The sequence below is a fragment of the Macrosteles quadrilineatus genome, unplaced genomic scaffold (assembly GCF_028750875.1).
Source record: "Macrosteles quadrilineatus isolate MER2022 unplaced genomic scaffold, UCM_ALF_1.0 Scaffold_7__1_contigs__length_78375512, whole genome shotgun sequence".
In the NCBI taxonomy this organism is placed as follows: Eukaryota; Metazoa; Arthropoda; class Insecta; order Hemiptera; family Cicadellidae; genus Macrosteles; species Macrosteles quadrilineatus.
Genome location: NW_026542600.1, coordinates 4733525 through 4754736, shown reverse-complemented (window position 1 = coordinate 4754736; position 21212 = coordinate 4733525). Strand labels below are relative to the sequence as shown.

Genomic DNA, 21212 nt, shown 5'->3' with positions numbered 1-21212 from the left:
TGCTAATTTGTTGGTTCAGTTGGTTGAGTTATTGAATGTTTAGAATTATTACGGTAGCGTTGTCATGGGTTTGTGTCTCAGTTCTGTCAATAATAATTTATCAAAGTCGCACATTGTTGTGTTGTAGTCCAACACACAAGCCCAAGGCCTGTGAAATAAATACTGTATTCTTCTTATTCTGTTTGGAGGAGCTGATGTAAATAGTTGAAATATCTGATAACCTCTTGATTCTTGATTCTTGAAAGGCAAGAAATTCCTAGAGAAATAGTTGTCTTAAAAAAATGTTTGATTCTTGATAACCAGCTATAACTGATTAGTATTGGCATCAACAGAGCTATACAGTTGTTCAAGTCAAAACATGTTTCAGTGTAGGTAAGTCTGATGGACATCCAGCATTATTTTATTCTCGTTCCCAAAAGTTTCTTCCTCAATCTTTCTTGCAGCTTAACGTCATCCATTCTTTGCTATTTTTTCTGATGTGATGAATGATTTTTTCTGAGAATAGTAGGGGGTTTTTATACAATCAACCGAGTGATAGAGTACCGTAGCAAGCTATCTGAAGAAAGAACTTTGTTAAAAAATAAGCGGCATCAGAAGGAGTATAAGGGGAAATTAGACTTACCTCGATCAAATTGGAAGATAAATTAAGATGTCTAAGTCCAACAAAAGCTTTCACAGCAACGGTCGGAAGTTCTGTTAGGAAGTTATCTGACAAATCTAATGAATCAACATTTTCTGCTCCTGAAACCCACAACATTTTTCTTAGCATATTTATTACAATAATTATCCTTGTTTCAAAGTAATTCATTTCAATATTATGTAGAGACAAGTTCAGCCTTGACATAAATGAAGAAAGTTCTAAAAATGAAACTAACATTCAATGGACCCTAGGAACTAAATAGTTCTGATTACTCTGAAGTGGAAGTGTTATAACTCATTGAACTAAGGCACTACTTATAATATTACTGGTTTGAACTCTGTATATCATTTTTAAGTACCCTTAACATGCCAAAAAGACAAAAAAAAATTATTTTTCAATCTTAAGCCTGAAGATATACATTACATAATATAATATACTTCAATATCTGTAGTAAATTCTTAAGTTGGTCAGGACACATGTCTATTCATATGTGTCCTGACCAACTTAAGAATTTACTACAGATATTGAAGATAAAATTTACAGCCTAATATGCGTGTTACCAAGGATCATCGAAAAGTCAACCATGGCTGATTTCAAAGCTCATATCTTCAAGTTTTTTTTAAATGCAATTCAACAGTCATCAGCTGTTTCATCATTGTTAGCACGTTTGACTTTTCAAAACATTACGCTGAACCAAGCGATGGCAATACACGGTTATTTTTCACATTCAAAAGGGATGATTTTGTTTTATAAATGGCAATTTTTTAACACATGGATATAACAAGTATGTGAAAAATAGACAGGGAAAATAGTGTGATCTTACCCAAAAACACATCACTGTTGAGTCTTTTGAGTCTATTGTGGCCAAGATTGAGTTTGAGCAAGTGGTCCAGCCCTCGGAACGAGCCTCCCTCAATGACACTCAGCCGGTTGCTGCTAAGGTCCAGTCGCTCTAGACTCTGTTGGGAGATGAATGCACTGTCTGGTATGGCACCTGAGGCAGAAATATAGAATCAGGTCTTCACCACTGCCTGCCTTTGATATCCAATTACACAATGATAGAAACTGAGAGTTTACATAACTGTAACTTTTAAACATTAGTTTGCTGGTAGCAGACTTTTTAAAGCGAAATAACCTCTTTTGTTATGTGAGATTGAAAGGATTCTATAGTGTAACATAGTTTTCATCTATTTTGTCATGAGCGAAGAATATGCAATAACTGTTTGATCATCCTAGAGACAGGGCTGCTTTAATAAAATAGAGGTTTTACCTCCATTGGGGGCTCAAGGAAGAGAAAAATTCTCACACAAGGTAGGTGGACAGGGGCTCACTTAGGCCCAAAGTGCATCACATGCACACCGTGGGCCTGCTTAGAGAACAAATAGTTGGATTAGCTAGACTTGTGCCCTCTCTTAACAAATTCTGTATTTATCCTGACTACTCTTCCTCGGGACTGGAGTACAATTACAGAAATAATAGATTATATCGAGTTTTGGGCTATGCAAATCAAAACATTCTTTCTCTAATTACACATTAAAAACACTAATTATATAACAATACAGAAGAGAATATACAGTTTACGCAATAATCACGTAAACTTCACGACACAAAGAGAAATTTAAGCAGCTCGCTATGGCAAGTGTCGTAAAAGCCAATTACGTGAATTGCTTATACTACTTTACCTACGTCCTACAGTACCACGCTTTTATATTGTTTGCAGAACTGCATTACCCATACCCTATCTGTTATTTTTTTTAGGGAAGGAACAAACTCCTAACTTGATTAAGGTGGTAAAATATTATTACAAACCCTTTGAGCACTTACTTCTATGTTGTCTGTTTCACTAGAATTATCTGACATTATAAAAATGTCTTTCAATCGCCCTACTTAACTGTTGATGAACAAATCATTCAGTTCACCTTGGATTAAGGAAAAAATGTGCGAGTTTCTGGCGGAAATTGGCAGATCAACAATTAAATTAGTCGTTGCAATTTTAAGTTAAATCAATTACGATTGTACTTCTTTTCTCTCAATCCATGAAACCTATTGGCCCATTAATTTACCACACTAGTACTGTAAAGTAAGTGAACAATGCGTTAAAGGGAATCTTTTCTGTTCTAAAAATTGAATTGAAAATAAGGTAAGTTTAAAACACGGTCGTATGTAAAAATATTGAATTAAAACCAATTAACCAAAATTCCGAGCTCTTTCTAGGGGGGCCTCAACGGATATTTATTTATTTAGGATAATTAATTTCTCAAATAACTAATCTGTTAGATGTTTAAATTTTGAGCCTAGCTTTTATCTTCCTAATTGCTAAATGCATCTGTGAAGATTGCACAATCAAAAATCACAATTTTTCCACAACCACAAGAGTGCCATGATTTCGCTGTGGTCAAGGAAGATGAGGATTATCCCTTTGCAAACACGGAAGATGTTCACAATTTTGCTGCGGAAACATATTCACTATTCAGTCGAGACCACGGGAGACAAAGATGATGTTCCTGTAACTGTGGAAGACGTTCACAATTTTGTTGTGACTCTAGGAGATGTAAAATGTGCCATCACGATTACAAAAGATGTTCACTATGTTGCTGTGAACGTAAGAGTCTTTCAAAATTCCTCCGAGATCGCAGCAGACGTCCACAATTTCACCGCAACCCCAGGGTACGTTTAGAAATTCCTTGTGACCGAGGACAGTGTTGTTAATTTTCAACTTAGTTTTGAGCTCTCGAATTTGTTGCATTCAACCCAATCATAGTAAAATAAATGGTATTTAAATAAAATACTCTCAAAGCAACCTGATTTTCGCCCAAGACCTGAAGGTTTACATTTTTGACTCGACCTGAAGTAAAAAGGTCCCCTAATATTATCAAAAATATAATTGATTAAATTATTTATTACCTAATCTGCTGGGTCTATTCCTCGATCGAATCATAGAAAAAAAGGTTTGTGTTCATCAAGTTGAAGCAATACCACGTGTATTTCTAAACCCCAGCTACCGAAGAATCAGAATACAAGGCCTCTCTAGAGTGGGCTGGTAGGGGCCTCTCATACATTGTAAATACGGCCATGGTTACCATGTCATAGTTGGATGGCTCTTTACTGCAAGATGTGATATGACGTTTACTTTATGGTCAATGCCATACTGAAAAGTGCTAGTCAATTTGAAGCGATACGCAATGTCTAGGGAAAAAGTCATATCTTCCTTATTTTTCAAAATATTCTCCTCAAAACAAGTTCTACCACATATCAAAGTGTTCCCGTGGCTAACAAAAGAAACAAAGAATAAAACGTAAACAGGTGGTTGCTAGTGACAGTAAAGGAGCTTAAAGTGTGAAATGAACCAGCCACAATTTGAAGCTGTCAGATGGAACTAACACATACCAATAAGACCATGTTGTGTGCTATATGCAGTGCTCGACTTGCGGGGGAACGCAGCGGAAAGGAGTTCCTGTACCTCTCTTTTGGAAAGATAAAAATATTGGCATAAATAGGTACTAATTAAATTAGGTTACGGTTCTGGCACCTCATTGTTTACAAATCTAGCACTGGCTATATGAAATATGAAGAGCCACTCTCAACTTAACGACTCTTACATTGCAGCAAATAACTACATTTTCGCTGTGACAGTAATTAACCTACTGTCACCGTTTTATGACTTTCATAATTTCGTCTCTGAAAATATTTGTAATTTGCTCCGAGTACGGAATGTATGCAGTGTTGGCAGATAGATAGCTGTGTAGCCTATATACTGCCTGTATGTTGCCTTTAAACTAAACAAATCATCGAGTTTTATAATTTAGTCTAAAATCATGTACATGAAACCATGTTTGTGAATCTCAGTATTCTTAACGTGGCCATACGTCCCGCTTTACAGCAAGTTTGTCCTGCTGTCCCCTTAGTCAGCCATGGGTTCGCCTAAATGTTCCGCTTTGGAGGTCAGACGTTTGAAATATTATATATAAAGAATATGAAATTTCCCCTTTTATTATTCACCCAATTACAACTTGTTAGTATTTTTTTGTTGGCTCAGGCGACCCATCCTTGCGTCACTGAGGATTAGTCTAAAGAAGTTTTCATAAAAAGCACATCTTTAGAGTACTGTTTGGGTTTAAAATGTCAGGAGGGTGCAACATAATGCTTTAGTATAACTCACAGCATTTAATAATAGTTTATCAATTTACTTACTGATTCTATTTTTCCTTAGGGAAAGTACTCTTAAAGATTTTGGTCCATTGAGAGATGAACTTGGGATTGCTGTGAGACTGTTACGGTCCAACCACAACTCCTGAAAAATAGTCAAAGTGAATTACAACTTAATGGACATAGGAAGAAGAAATCCATATAATACCCATAATTTATCTGGGAGACCGTTTTAATACTCATTCTTGAACAAGCTACCTACATGTTCATTAAATATTTTTCAACGTTTTTAAAACCCTTGATTTGAAGTATATAACAAGAAAATGTTTAACTTAATGTAATATTACAAATTGTTTTTAAATTTATTAATTTGGTATAAAATATAACGTCATGTCCATAAAAAAACTTGTTGACCACAAGTCTTAGTGGCAGTCAACATCTAGAAGTCTCACCGCACTGACCTTAATTTTTGGACAGCAGAGTATTGTAATAGCTTGTGTAATACGTAAAAATCCTTAAAACAAAAAATACAAGATGTCACAGAATTCCACAAAACTCAGCTGCTCCTGTACCTAATACGTTTACAGCTCACCATTAAATTGTCACATCCCTTCAAAAGGCCTTCCTCAATGCCTTTGATCTGGTTTCCGGCCAAGTTGAGTACTCTAAGCTGATCCAGCCCATGAAGCTCACTGCTGCTGAAGATGGGGTTCAGACTGTCTCCCAACAGGTTGTCTGCCAGATGCAACTCTTGCAGACTAGGCAACAATCTGTCTGTAAGGCGACGGAGCGAGTTCCCAGAGAAATCCAGCACTCTTAGCGGCCATCCTAGGGAGCAGCATGATTATAATTACAAACAAAGATAACTATGTGGGTGGAAAATATGCATACAAACCCTACGAAGAAGCCTATAACATGCATTCTCATGAGGATAAATATTGTTCACACTATATAAGGTTTAACCAAAATTTTAAGGATATCCTCTTTTTACCTCGAAGCCTGTTCATGGACAGACACATTTAACCTGTGTATGTATAATGATAATGTGTCAAATAAAACGATCGGTGATTCTGTAGTCAAATAAGATACTAAATAAGTCCTTGGAAATCCATCAATCTATTGAATGACTTCACAAACGACTACTAACTTAACATTTACTTTAGTCTCTCAGTAAAACAGTTTGTTGGTACCGATCAAGAACAAATATGTATTGTGATTAAATTTGAAATCCTAGATTTTATGACCACTCAATACAGAGAACCCGCTTACGTACGTTCTTACTACAAGGGACTTTTGTAACCAAGTACCTCTATCTGCTGTACTTGGCTGCATCGCCTGGTTAACATCTTCTTCTGGGTCTTTAGTTTATTTAGGTTTGATTCTTTTTCTCCTCTTGCTCTTAGTATGTGTCCTGTTCATCTAAGGCGGGTTACACACCGGTGTCGCGGATATGATGTCGCTGATATTGATCGTATCCACGACATGCCCCTCGAAAACCAACCTATGTTATCTTATGGAGCTTTACACACCAGTGTCGCGGACACGTTGTTTGCGACTCGTGTCTCGAGCGAACCAACCGGTCGGTGTTTGGACAGACATGTCTCGTGTCTCTTGGGCCCGCGCATGCGCATAACACGTTTCTAGTAGTTTCGGCACTGTCACTTGGTCTTGGTACTTCTGTTTTGTTTTGTGAGTTGAGTGGTGGGTTTACTCGAGTGGTTATATTATACTAGAGTCAATGTGAATTGACTGGACAACTGATTATCCTTCCAATAAGGATGGGTCCAGAACTCTCTTCTCACATTTACTATTCGTCGTTGTCTTCGTCTCCGTAGCATCAGCAGCAACAACACACCATCTTCTTCAGAGGATGACATCATTGAAACTGATGAAAAACTGAACTGATTCCCTCTCATGTCGCCAGCACGTGTCCCTTCTCCCATGGTTGCATTTTATTACATGTCACAGACATCATGTCCGTGACATCAGAAATATCGGTGACATAATATCCGCGACACCGGTGTGTAACCCGCCTAAATATTCATCAAAAATCTTCAAAAATGTTTAAATTATCCTAGCTAACTCAATGCTAAATCAGGAAGAACGTCATATCAAACTTGAGACTTCAACTATGAAATAACTTTGTTTAACATGAGATAGTTTAAAACAGCTAACGAGTATTGTATATTGATCGTATTTGTATCATACTAATTTAAGACTGACCAGCTTGAGCAAATGCTTGAGTCGGAAGGTTCTGATGACCAACCCATCTCTGAGAGAAGGCGACCACAGGAGCTCGGTATGGCAGAGCAGGGAAATCTCCTGGGAACACAACTCTGTCACAGTCTAGACCAAGATCTCCTTCCTGAAGCTCTTGACAGCGACAGGGATAGCGAAGCTCACGGTGAATCCTGGCACAACCATCTGCTCTGATAGCTGCCACTACAAAGCTGATCACTAGCCATCTGTGGACAAGACATCAGAAACACCTCTTGAATCCATATCAATCCAAGGAGAAATGCTACAAGCAGTTAAATGTAAGAAAAAGTAAAAAAAATAATAATAAATAATAATAAATAATATTTAAAGATGAAAATGTATCAATTTCTTTTAGTGTGAGTTTTCCTTATAGTGAATCAGTGAATTTCCCTAATGAAAGAAGCCATTACCATAGGTGGGAAGGTAAAGCCTAGACCCGGGACTGATTCACTTTTTCATTTTGATGTACACAGAAACTAAAACACTGTTTGTTAGGGTATATTTATGTATGTGTGTGTCCGTGAATACAATAACTTCAGCAGTTAATTTGTGTCTGATTTTTATGAAATTTGGAATGAACGTGTAGGGCTGGATACACTTGAATATTGAATGAATTCAAAAACCAGTAAAATAAGGTCATGAGAACTGCTCAAAAATAGTTTTTTTTTTATCAATTGTTTACCCTTAAAACAGGAAATCGTCCAATGTTTATAACAGACATCATGTAGAGCTTAGAAATAATAATTTTGTATAGGTATTGAAACGGTGTTGACAATCAAAGGTTATGTAAAATATAAAAAAATAAACTGCACATTTATAATTGTCATTTTATTCTTATGGAGATAAAGTAAATTCTAGTTGTATGATAATTTGATGGCCGAGTGGTTAGAGGGCAGGAGGGGGATCCTGGAAATCCCGGGTGTCAGCATTGTTTTTGTATGAAAATGCCATGGCCCTTATGAATGGTTTGAAACCCACCATAAGCTCAAAGTGTTATCTAGAATACAAAAATGGATATATATATATTGTGTAAATGCAAAGGGATCAAACAAATCACCACTGCAGCCTGTAAAGGTATTAAATGTATTACCCCCGGACCCCCCCCCCCCCAAGCCCCCCGGTAGCCCCCCCCTTGACAAGGTCCTAGAACCACCACTGGCTGTTATAATTAATAACTGTACCGTCTGTATTGGGCTGCCAAATACGAGTTCAGTCAACTTTAAGACTGTGTGAACCTTTGACTATACAAGTATTGCCGGGCCGGGGAACTACGTCTCCCTCTTTGTTATGTTTGACACAAAAATACTGACTAGTTATTGTCAAACAGATTTTCTAAATAAATGTATCTTTATATTGTTGAAAGAAGGATCCCTCACGAACAATCGACCAGCCATGATATGCAAATGGTAAAGTACAATATTCGTCATATTGAGAGCTCGAGGTGACAGTCGGTCCGATGTAGTGCCATCTCGGCCAAGTGCTATCTCGGCCAAAGCCGAATTTCCTAAGAAATGAGTGCTATCTCGGCCAGTGCATATTTACAGTTGATTAAACACACTAAAATTGGTGCTATCTTGGCCATTTTTAAAGACGACATGTTTTCAATTTTGAATGTTTCTAGGCTGTTCCTAGAAATTCCGCGTCCTACTACAATTTGTATAAATTGAACCATAAGACTTTGAGCATTATGCGAAGGCTCATTTTGTTCGTCTGAGAAAGAGGAATAAAACAATTTTGAGTGAACGATCTACGATTTCCGAGTTATCAGTGTTGAAGAGTCTCTTTTATACAACATAATAGCCTGATTTGGATGTTTCCTGAACGTTTCTTGAACTAATTGTTATGATCATCCTGGATCGGTTTAGGAGAGGTGCTGATTTGTGGTTAAAAATAATGTGACTAGCATTTATGATTTAATTGAAAACAAAATTTTAAATTGCACTCACTTTTAATACCCTACTCAAGCGAGATGTGTTCTTTGGATTTAATTTTTCATTTCTTTGTGTTTGTCCAACTTCCTTTATCTCACAACGGTTACACAGTATCTCACAAATGCTAGATGTTGTAGTATCTACAAATTTGCTCTTAGAATTTTCAAGTATTATTTTGAATTTTGTTTCTTACTAAAACTAGTGATTTAAAAAAAATCATTTAAAAAATTATCACATATACTTTTTGAGTTTATTTAGTCTTAGAAGAGATTAACCGCTGTGTAAGCGAAAAATATTTGTATATACTCTTTGAAGTCTTTTGAGCTTTTTTTTCGGAAAAAATATGGGTTTAAAAATCTCTTATTACTTTTTAAGTGCTGAACCAATTTGTTTGTTTTATATCTCGTTTGGGCTTGAATTTAGAAGGAGTAAAGAGAAAGAAGAAGTATATTTTTGATGGACACGCGCATAGGAAAGAGCTACAGAGCAGTTTGAGGTTTCTGGGGACATTAAAAAGTTTTTGAGGAATGTTCCTTACTTTATCAAAATGGATTAAACAAGACACGGAAAGCATGATGACATATGCATATGCGGCAGCTATATTTCACATAGTTATAATATCATTTTGTAAATATTATGTAATTGTTTAAAATATGTAAATAAATTTACAGGGCCCAAATGCCGCATTTTGCATTTCCAGACTTGGTTTGTGTTTTAAAATCAAACCTTTTTAGTAATGTGGAATTTGGCTGTTAGATCGCTGAGAATGAGTCAAAACATTCTAGAGAATAGATCTCATGCTGAATTTTATGGTTGTTTCAGTTTTACACCTTGTGTAGTTTTTATTGTTTAGTCCTATTTGCCAACAGCGTTAATTTACATTATTGTTGTACGTTATATTATTGGACTGACTTGATAATATATAAGACTATCAATGAACAGTTTTTGGACAAGATAGCACTAGTCGGTGGTAGGGGATTAACTCACCACCCTTCGTTCCGAGAATTTGGCCGAGATAGCACTTGGCCGAGATAGCACTTGTCCGAGATGGCACGACACGGTCACATAACACACCAACTTGCTGTAACGGACAGACAGAGGTCGATCTTTGTACTGTTATCCCATCCTGTCCCACCGCGTTCTTGGTCAAAGGAAGCTCAAGTTCTCAGAACAGAGTGGAGGCAGTAAACGGTTCACAGGCTCAGAACTAGTTGGTGAAATGATGTGGACGTTTAGAATCGTTACTGTTTAAATGTAACACTTAGTGTTTTGTTTCAGGAATATTTTTCATATTATTCGAAAGCAAAACGTTCTTCAACATTGAATCCGAGGCATGACCGACTAATGTTGCAGCAATTGTTATGGTTATTTAAACGAAGTGATTGATTATAAAACTCAATTCATGTCGTGGAAATAGCGAATAACCAGTCAGCAATGTTTACAAAATGTATTGCTTGAAATGGCAATAGATTTGTGATGTGCCAAAATTCTTCACATGCTGCTGTGTAATTTCCAGCCAGAAAATTCTAGAAATAATTCAAGTTTAGCGCATAAAACCTATGTGAGTAACAACTTTTTTAAGGGGAGGCGGAATTCCTATTTCTGTAATGCTAACGAAAGGTAAGTTTTTGGAAAAACGATATGGCTTATCACTCTGAATTTGTTGTCTATTCTTTGTATACCTTTAATACTTGGCCTGAGTTTTTTTCAGGCTTTTAAACTAATAAATAGCTTGGATAAATATTTTTGAGGTATTAAACATTTTATAATTTCTTGTGGTTTTTATAATTATTATTTTTTTTAATCAAGTAAGGTGGAATTAGCCCCTAAAAAGCTCATTGTGTGTAAAACTATTTGTTACATGTTGTGTAAACATTTGAACTCTCTAACACTATCAGTTCCTGAGAAAAGGTACATTAACATTAAAAAATAACTATTTGCGGAAAACAGCGTATAACTTAGGCCTAGGGTTATAGAAAATATACGTTGTTTTGCCTCCTAAAACATTCCAGCACCATACGAAGGGGTTTCCTCCATAGCTTCTTCAAGTTTAATTTCTTTCTTTCGAAGCTATTGCTGTTCCCATCACCAAGGTAACTTACACATTTATCAAATAGGTATACAAATATTTCAAAACATAAACCTTATTTTAAAAGAAAACGAATTGATAAAATTAAAAGTTCTCGTAGGTATGCATTTGTTTAAGATTTTTAACACGAGTAAAATCTGTTTAGTAGCAAAGTGTTATATATAATTCTGTCCAGAAATAAAAGCTTTATAACTGGGATAAATAATAAAAAATTCAAAAAATAATATTTACCTTAAAGCCTCTCTTCAGAGTAACGCAAATAGGTACTCATTGTTTGTGAAATGAGCCAAATTCAACTTTCAGTACAGTTAGTTATAATAACATTCTAAACTGGTAAAATTAGAATCGTGACGGTCGACTGAGCGACTGAGCGAGGGGTCTCATTAAGGATTGAGAATGGCGCGGAGATAGCGGGTCTGTAATACAGTGGTACAGTGGTACTGTGGTACTGTGGTTTCATACCTCTATAAATGTAGGCCAACCTCTGCAACTGGGTGAAGGGACCCAAGTCCATTGTCAGCTACAAGAAACTGCCAAAGAGTGAGTGGGTTACCATTCGTCCAATTTGTATTCTAACAATTACTTTTAAAAGTTTAAAACATTTAATAAGACAGGAGTGATGTGTTTGGGGTGTGTTTTGGCGATGGTTGTGCTATAATGCTACACTGCCTGAAGCCCATTGTGGTAATATACGGTGTGTCACTCGCGTATCCTTCGGGAATTTGTCTTTTTCCTACCAACACAACAGAACCCGCGGAAAGGGATAGGGTTGCTCTCAAATATTGAGTCTGACGTTGGTCGGGAGTCAGGCAAGGGGGGTAGCGGATTTTTATCCCCCCTGGAATTTTACCCGCTGGGCAAACGTGACGTCACAAACCAGGGGGTAAAATTCCGGCCGCGAACTTTTGAGTTTCGCGACATCAGTTCGACGGATTAACCGCGGAATTAAACGTATATTTTCACGGTTGTGAATTTTATCAGTACACATCAAATTATAAAAACCTGGAGTGTACTGGCTGGAATTTTACTCCCCGGACTTTTACCCCCTCCATGAGATAAGCTCAAAATGTACGGCCCGGATTTTTAACCCCAGAATTTTACCCCCTGGTCAAATATATAAATTAGTGGGATCGGTTAATTCTCTTCATTCAGTTTTAATTTAATAGTAAACATTTAATTGTTAAGTAGCCTATCTTAATTTATTTATAATCGAACAGGTTTTTAATTTTAATTTTGGGATTCGAGTATCGGGATTCGATCATTGAAGCCAACTGTCGGTTTATATGACCAGAATTAAACAACGAATTCTGTTTACTTAGTTGAGATTACAAGATAAATAAATAAAGATAGGCTACTTAATATTAAAATATTGACAATGAAAAATAAATAGAAATAAGAAAATTAATCATTCTTAATAATTTATATATCCGGCCAGGAATGAAATTCCGGTTGGTAAAATTCCGGGTGGTAAAATTTCGGTTTTTATTACTAATCCAATTTATCATGCTCTGTCTGTTTTCATTCGACTTCCAAATCCGCGGGGTAATATTCCGCCCGCAAACCAACTTTAGAGCACTCAGGTTACTACGTCATAGTGACGTCAGCTTTGCCCAGGGGGTAAAATTCCGGCGACCCAGGCAAGGTTCTACTTCTTGTTATAGTGATTGGGGGTACAAAATAGATGAACACAACAACACAAGATTAAAGAGCAGAAGATTTCGAAAGATCTGCTTTTAATATCAAATTCAGTAATCCCCTAATACAACTTTTCATTAAAATACTACACATACTTCTTTGGAACCAAAACCTTTGCTTTCCCTCTCATTCTCACTCTATGTTACGCTTGATATTAGACAAGACTACACAGTTAGATTAGATTTATATTAGTACACCAACCCTCATTTAAAGTAACTGATGATTGCTGAATAAATGTATTAAGAAGCAATAATTTATTTGTATTAATGATTTGAACCCTCGAAGTATATGTCAACTATAGTTTTATTGTTCGACCCACTTCCACTACAGAGCATTACCAACATTAAGCTTTCTCTCGCAAGTGATATTTCCTCTTTATACTCTGTTGGTATGTAGATCACCTGTGCTATGGCTAACAGGTTGCTCATGGTCACTAGTTAGAGATTACTTGTCAAGTTCAAGTAACGTCAATTCACAACAAGTACTTAATTTACATTCATATACATTTTCCAGTCGTCATCGCAAGTTTTGTATGATACAAAAAGGAGTGCGAAGAATTGTATTTTTGGCTAATGTCCCATGTAGGAAATAATCTGTTACCGTAGGTCTCATGGAAAGATCTAGACCCGGCATCGATTAACTTATTTGTTTTGATGTCACGATAGGCAAAAAACACAATTCGTAAAAAATGTATGGATACAGGGAACAGGGTGTAACGAAACTCTCTCCCAAAACTCTGTGGTCACGTTCCTTAGGTCAAAAAATATGTATATCGTATAAACATATGCCCTATCTCGCTTCGTTTTCCATCTGTCGGTGTGTATGCATTTTTTGCATAACTTGCCACAACTTTGAGACCACTTGAGGTACAGTTGGTACGTCAAACTTGGTACGTGTATGATGACTAATAGAAACTATTCTTTGAAAAATATCAAGTTTCTACTTTGTATAATTTCAAAATGGCGGTCATTTTTTTCAAAGCTTAGTAACTCAAAAACCATAGGATTTATAAAAAGGTTATAAATGACAAGGTGAAGGATGGAAATTTAATTCTCTTTCCAGAAATGTACAATTTGTATGGGTCATAACACAAATAAGGGGGGGGGAGATAAACGTTCTGAAGTTAAAACTAAAAAAATTGGCAAATTCAATAAATTACCCCTTATAATTAATTCAATTAATTATAAGTTATACTTTCTCCATTATTTGTGTTATGACCCTATAGAAATTGTACATTTCTGTAAATTGAATTATATTTATATCCTTTTCGTCACTTGTAACTTTTTTATAAATCCTATGAATTTTGAGTTATAAGGCCTTGAAAAATTAAAATTGCCGCTATTTTGAAATTATACAAAGTAGAGACTTGATACTTTGCAAGAAATTGTTCCTATTAAGTCATCATACACGTACCAAGTTTGAAGTTGGCACCCAAAATCGATTCAAAGTTATGTAAAAAATACATACACAGTGACAGACGGAACACGAAGCTAGATAGGGCCTATGTTTATATGATACTTATGGTTTGTTTTGACCCAAAGGAACATGACCAGGGAGTTTTTTATTTTATTTTGTGACCACGGAGTGTCGTGAGAGAGTTTGGAAACACCCTGTATGTTTATACTTTATATGCTCGTGTTTTAATGATCATAACTCGACTAATTTCACAGAAATATATATGTTATACCCATTATCCAAGTTAAGTTTTGACATATTAGCGCCATGTATTAGTCAATGGTATAAACCTCATTAGTAAAAATGTCCTACATAATTTACGGATATTATACCGTCATAAGTATAAAATAAACATGGTTTAACACTGCAACACGCGTGATTCTGGTTTGTACTCAAGGACCAAGGATGTATTTAATTGCTGTCCTTGTAACAAATCCAATCTGAGGATCTGACAGGTCGGATATCCTGAGAGTGTGTCTCCCTCTATCATCATCACGTTGACTACCAAACAAGTTAACGTGATGCGAATTTCTCCTATAGGGTAGAAGCTATTTTCGTTGTCGGTAATCTAAGATATAGACACGGGACTAATTTACTTTTATTTTGATTAAAACACTATTCGCTCAAACTGTTTTAAATATGTAATGATGACTTAAGCTATTTTGTTCCCATTTTGATGAAAATCGGCATGAATGTGATTGATTACGTCCGCGAACCCGCAAGATCGGGCAATGGAAACGGAGTTCTATGAGGTTTGAAATCTTTCAAAACATATTTTGTTTCATTTTTACCCTTAAACATGAAAATACATTATCATCTGTATAGTAATCATGTGGATAATAGTGCTTAAGAAAACAAATAATTAGAAAATTGAAGAATTTTTATTCTGTTAAAGGTTACGGAGGAAATTCCAAGAACTTTACATTTAAATAAACCATCTTGTTGTTATAGAGGAAAAGTAGGCATAATCTGTTGAAGTTTGATTTTCTATGAATATATTTTGATAACATTTGGTAAATGATTCAATTTCATACTATAATATTACCATTGTACAACAATATTTTCCACTGTAGCAGCAAACCTAAGTACTTGTTAAACCCTTTTATTCAAATCGAAAATAAATCTGAAATGTTTAAAGTTTTTGCAAACATCCAGGCAAATAGAAATACTCTACGGCTGCAGGTTTGCTGCGGCGTGAGTGTTTTTCATTCGAAGAAGACTAATGTTATGGTTACTGTACGTGCATTTGAAGGTTCGCTTTCCCGTGTTCAAGGTTGGGTTGTTTTGCAGTTTGCCGTGACGGCCATTGGTCGTGATTCCGGTGAAGAACAAGCACCAATATTGCCAAGATAAGTGATAGTGGTTATTTCTCATTATAATTTTATTTAAATAGGGAATTATTGTGACACGATTTAGGAAATATTTGAGGGAATCTTATCAGGCAAGTTGAAATTCGCTTAGTCTGCAGGTTTACTGCAGCGGGGTTGCTATTAAGATGTTTTACAATAAAATTAAATAGTTTATCCTTCAACTAGCCACCTTTATAAGTGATATTTCTCCAAATACCTAGCTACAACATTCAATAGATCTATTAAAGTGGGAAAATATGACAAAAGTCACTATTAAAGTAGTATATAAAACAACAGTTGAGTTGTTGGTGTGTGTGACTCAAGGGGACTCCCTGAGTCAAACTCATATTCGCTTGTCTTATAGAAGTTGAGTGCAAATCCACCAAACAACTCGGTCTTCCAATGACGCACAAGTATGATTCCAAGTTTTTATACATTCTTGTTTCTAAATAAATATATTGTTTATATACCTCACTGTCTGCTTTAGCTGTGCCCACTACTAACACCAGCTGGTCAGTGGTCACTCAGAACTCAGCTGACCTTCAAGGCCATTGACCTCTAGTGTCCGATGTCAATCGTCTGCATCGCTTCACATGACGAGAGGAATCTGCATTTTCTTTTTGTTCTTTTAGGAATACCGGACTTTTAAAGATAATAGACAAGTTAAAGATGCATTTGAGCGCTTTTTCATTGTATTTGATTAGGTTTGAGTTTTTTATTTCGATTCGGACAATAGAAATTGCATTTGAAAACACTTGAATTAGTACACTGTGAGAGCTTCACTCTGCACTCAACCATTACACTCGTTGGAGCAGAATGCATTTCGAATCCGTTGATGGCTTGGAAAAAACTGTTTTGCACAAATCACAGCTGAAGAACCGATCCCCAACATATAATTCTCAGCACAGTATGAACACTCTAGTTTTATTTAAAGATACTACGAAAAGAAAATGTAGGCTACTAGTGGTCAATATTCGTATTTGTTCACTAACATGTTGTTGGTGCGTTACCAAGCAACCACTTTTTCTGAGTTTTTCTCTGTCGATAATTATTCAATTTTATGGATCATGGACCCAACACATAAATATACCCGCCACGAACGCAAATCTCATAGCAACACAGATCTGCCACTTCCTCCCGTCCTCTTTCCGTCTGCAACACTTAATGGATCGTAGCTGATTGAAAATTGAGCTGTTGAAGTTCGATTTGCTCAAAATGAGGATCGTACTGATTTCTTTCACTCTTCACTCGCTCACGCTGTAAAACCTTCCCAGATACCTAGAGTAGGCTATAGGCGCGCGTAAAAATATTATATATATTAATAATAATAATTAATATTATTAATATATATAATATGTAATTATATATTATAATTATCATTAATTATGTATTAATTATATAATCAATTAATAATAACTAAACAAATTATATTAGCATTTTTATAACATTGGAATACCGACGCAAACATAAGTCGTCTGTGACTAGCCGTCGCATATATGCGACGGCAGTCTATGGGTAGAAACTGGCCGTCGCATATGTGCGTCACTGGTCTATATGAATAAAAAAATTTGTACTATTGTGGTAGCGAACGTGTGTGTTTAACACCTCATGATGGTCGTTCGATGTGTTAAAGCACAGCCACCTCTGCTGTGGTTAAAGGGCTAAAGACCTCTTGATGGTACATTGACTCAGAATTGCCATAACGCCACGCTAATCACTGTACTTCACTTTGGTGAGAAAGGAAGTTCGTATAACAATGCGTTGTTTAGCGGTTCTCTTTTTATATTTCCTCAACATTACAATTATAAATCCGTTATCTATCCGTTTAATACGTCATTTTCACTAGTATATGACGTCTGCCATTCTTCGATCAAATATTTAATAATTGATTGAATTTCATATTTAAAAAAGGGGAGACACTAAACTCATTAATGAAATGGATCGTTGTACGAAATCCTATACTCTGATACGAGTAATGTCATATCGATTGCAAAATTTATCTCGAAGTCCAGCGGAAAGGAAGGACTTTACGTTTAGAAAGGTTGTGAAATAAAAACAAAAATATTAAAACTAACTATAGCAGATGTTTTTATTCTGCATTAAGGATTAATCTACTTTAACGAAACCAAACTACAGCACACAATGGTTCAGATCGAAAAATTAAGGTTGAGCGTGTGCTAGAGTTTCGGCAACACGATAAAAATATAGAACTAAGCTCTTAATATTTTATCAGGAAACACAAAATTGTCTCTGTAGCAGCAAACATAAGTAATTGTTAACTGTATGAATTTCAAACAGAGAATAAATCTGATAGGTTTAAGGAAATAATAAGTCTAAAGCCATTCGTGCAAATAGAAAATCACTTAGTCTGCAGGTTTGCTGCGGCGGGGGTATTTATCATTCCCAATCGATTCCACTATCGAGGATTTCAACCCTGTTGGGTTTACAAACTGTCTCTCTACCACAAGTTATACTGGCGATTATACTCTATGGTTTCAATAGCAAAGGCTCAAATGATTTCCATTCCCAGAAAGATCTTTCGTTAGAAAGCAGCCACTTTCACGGGTTGATTCAATTGACAACTTTTTGCTCGCGGAGAAGACAAGTGTAATGAGAGAACCACTAGTCTGAGGGTCACGGGTTTGATTCTCGTGTTTCCCTTTACTTTCCCTCCTGTATCACCTTTGTAAAATGTAAAACCAGTAGTTGTTGAAATCAATCACCAGGTGGTGAAGATCATAATCTTCATTATTTTATAAAGTATTATGTACTTAATGAGGTATAATGAATTTTAAATATTTAAGAATTGTCTGTTCAACCAAGTAGCTATTACCGTTGTCTTCAAGGTCTGAGTGCGTTTGTATACACAGGTGAACGCGTTCGAATAAACTTAAGTTTTTAAGTTTAAGAAAATTTTATCAAAGACGAACAATTCAACCCAAGTTATCATGCTACCGGACACATATATATGCATTTGAACAGATAGTGTTTTTGGCCTCTAGGGATGAAAAATAAATCGGTCCCGGGTCTAGGTTTACCTCGAGACCTACGGTAAAATTTTAGTCCCTATATGGGAAATTCACTAAAAGAGACTAAACATCTCTTTACCTATTAAAAAATGGTAAGAACAAACATACCACCTTGGTGGTCCAAGACTAATTATGCGGATATACGATAGGTTAGGTGCAGGTCCAAGACTAAAGACGGACGGAAGTACGTAACCTTTTAAATATCTGTTACTGGATACTTTTTTAAACTGTATCATAGGGAATCGGCGGTAGAATGTAACCAAAACAAAACCTAAGGCATGCCGGCATGCTAAACATAGTTGTCCTACTACCTATGTCTTTTATGTCTGGGTCTTGTGGCTGGAATGACTGACTAATTATGTGACCTTGGCTGGTAGATGGAAGCATCTAATAATCACGCAAGCACTCAGCCCCACAGTTGTATAATCTTTGTCTTCATAGTACAGTATTCTCATCATCAAGACTCTTAAATATATAATTCCATGTAACCTGAGTTAATTTAACTACTCGAGTTCTCTAGTTCTGTTTGGAGCAGTTGTAAAAATTGGTTCATGTCATGTTGTTAACTGTCGCGAGCGTTTTGGTGGTGCCAGCTTTCAGCAAACATCTTAAAAATCAACAACGAAAAACGAGTAGTTCATTTAAATAATCCTCCAAACTATAACGTGTTCAAGACTATTCTTATGACCATCTCAACGTCTATAGTCTGGCTAAGTTGATTTAAATTCCTCCCCAGATAATAGTGTTTATAATGGAAGGCCCCGTTAATGCATGGTACTGATATTCTCTACTGCCGAAGTAATTCCACAAAGTGTCTCCGGACATTACAAGTGCTGCAATTCTTAAATATTACATACAATCTTATAGTTATCTACTAAAGTTGACTGTTTAAGGTATGGTTGAGATACCTGTAGAGATTATTACTGTGATATAGTGTAATAAAATATTATGAATGAAATCAAACCGTTTGCTACTACAGAGTTAACTGTTACAGGTATTTGACTTACACATGTAATGTCAAATTTGCATAATCCAGTTGCTACCTTTGTCTAGTTTGTTATTATTTCGTAAGTATAAAGTATAAATTAGTATAAAGTAGATAACAGGTGTACGGGTGTGCTATGGTTGAGATGCGGATTGGCGAGTGTTAGATAACCAGCAACCCAGCAATCAGCACTCCAGCGGCGGATGATGACGCAAACAGGTAACGGCTAACGGAATCTATCTCTCTCTCTCTCTCTCTCTCTCCAGATGAAGAAGATTTCACGGAGGAAGAGCTAACCGCATGTGTAGCACTGCTGATAAACATGAACCCCCTAGGATTCGATGGAATCAAGACAGAAGTCGTCATGGGGATGTTTGGAAAGATCAAGGACGCGCAGTTGAACCTGTACGACAAGACGCTGACGGAAGGCAGGTTTCCTGACGTGTGGAAGAAAGGAATTGTTAAAGGACCCGAGTAAAGCAAAATCCTACATAAAACCAAAATAAACCCTACATAAGTGACCAGCCAAAAGAATTTCGCCAAGGTTCTGTGTTGGGCCCTATGTTGTGGAACATTCTGTTTTAATACGTTCTGTGGCTGCCTTTCAAGGAAGGTATGCGAGAGCCTATGCGGATGATGACTGCTTTTGGTGAAGTCCAAATAAAGCCCTGCCCTCATGAGGAAAGCAACAAAAGCCATCTCGTCACCAGGTGGGTAGAAGGAAGGAAGATAACTTTATAGAGGGATATCATTATAATGGTGGAAAGAAAGGTTAGTTGAAAGATTCATACGCATTAAAATGCGAGATGTGAAAATCCGACGCTGGAATGAGACGAAGTATTTAGTGGTAGCGGTAGTAAGAAAATGGATTGAAGTTTGCAGGCATTATGACCAAGTGATGGAGAAGTCTATACGGGCATTTGGGAAGTTAAAGGAAATGGGCAAGGTGAACAGCGGGCTTAGATGCGAAAACCTAAGATTATATTATCGGTGTGCTTGAACCCATGGTGTTGGGATCAGCAAATGAGAAGACGAGGTGAGAAGTCGAAATGAATGAGTCTTCAGAGGAGTATGCTGTAGGGGGAGTGATCAAGGCCTACAGCCACAGCACGGTGCTCCACGTAGCGGTCAGAGTAATTGCTGGAGTTATCCCAATGAACTTGGTGGTCGAAGAAACACTCAAAAGAAGAGGAGACAAAGAAGACAAACTCGACATCAAAGAAGTCCAAAGAGGATCCGATGAGAAACACTTTGCGATTGGCAGATTGGTGGTGGACGAGTACTATGGGAAGAGAAACTTTTTATTGTTGTCGTTATGTTTCAGTGGTCGGAAAGATCCCAATGTGGCTTTTTTAGAACTCTGTCCTATTGGCAAACTGATAACTACACGACGCAGTGAAGGCAACTTGAAGGCGAAGCGGGAAAGTTTCAACCTCGTGGAAGGTGATCGCTGACTCACTGTGGAGAGCAAGAGACGTCGCAACATGTGGTGATGGAGTGTCTCTACGAATAAGGAAGATGCGACATGAGGGTATTTTTCCAGAGAATACGTGGACTTTACGAAGAACTCCTTCTCCAAGTCCACGTATTCTAGACGAGTGCAAGGAATATGCATTGGAGTAAATTCGGGTGTA

At 36.6% G+C, this 21212-nt stretch overlaps 1 protein-coding gene across 1 annotated transcript in view; it reads right to left on the bottom strand.

The window, feature by feature from the left end:
* Positions 1 to 21212, bottom strand: part of LOC128998092 (protein artichoke-like) — a 37574-nt gene that overhangs the window by 7625 nt on the left and 8737 nt on the right. Inside the window, exons 2-6 of the mRNA XM_054424086.1 lie at positions 7010 to 7251; positions 5379 to 5614; positions 4832 to 4931; positions 1464 to 1634; positions 623 to 741 (exon numbers count right to left, since the gene is read on the bottom strand). Of these exons, the coding sequence (XP_054280061.1) occupies positions 623 to 741; positions 1464 to 1634; positions 4832 to 4931; positions 5379 to 5614; positions 7010 to 7251 (868 nt within the window). The remainder of the gene's footprint in view (positions 1 to 622; positions 742 to 1463; positions 1635 to 4831; positions 4932 to 5378; positions 5615 to 7009; positions 7252 to 21212) is intronic.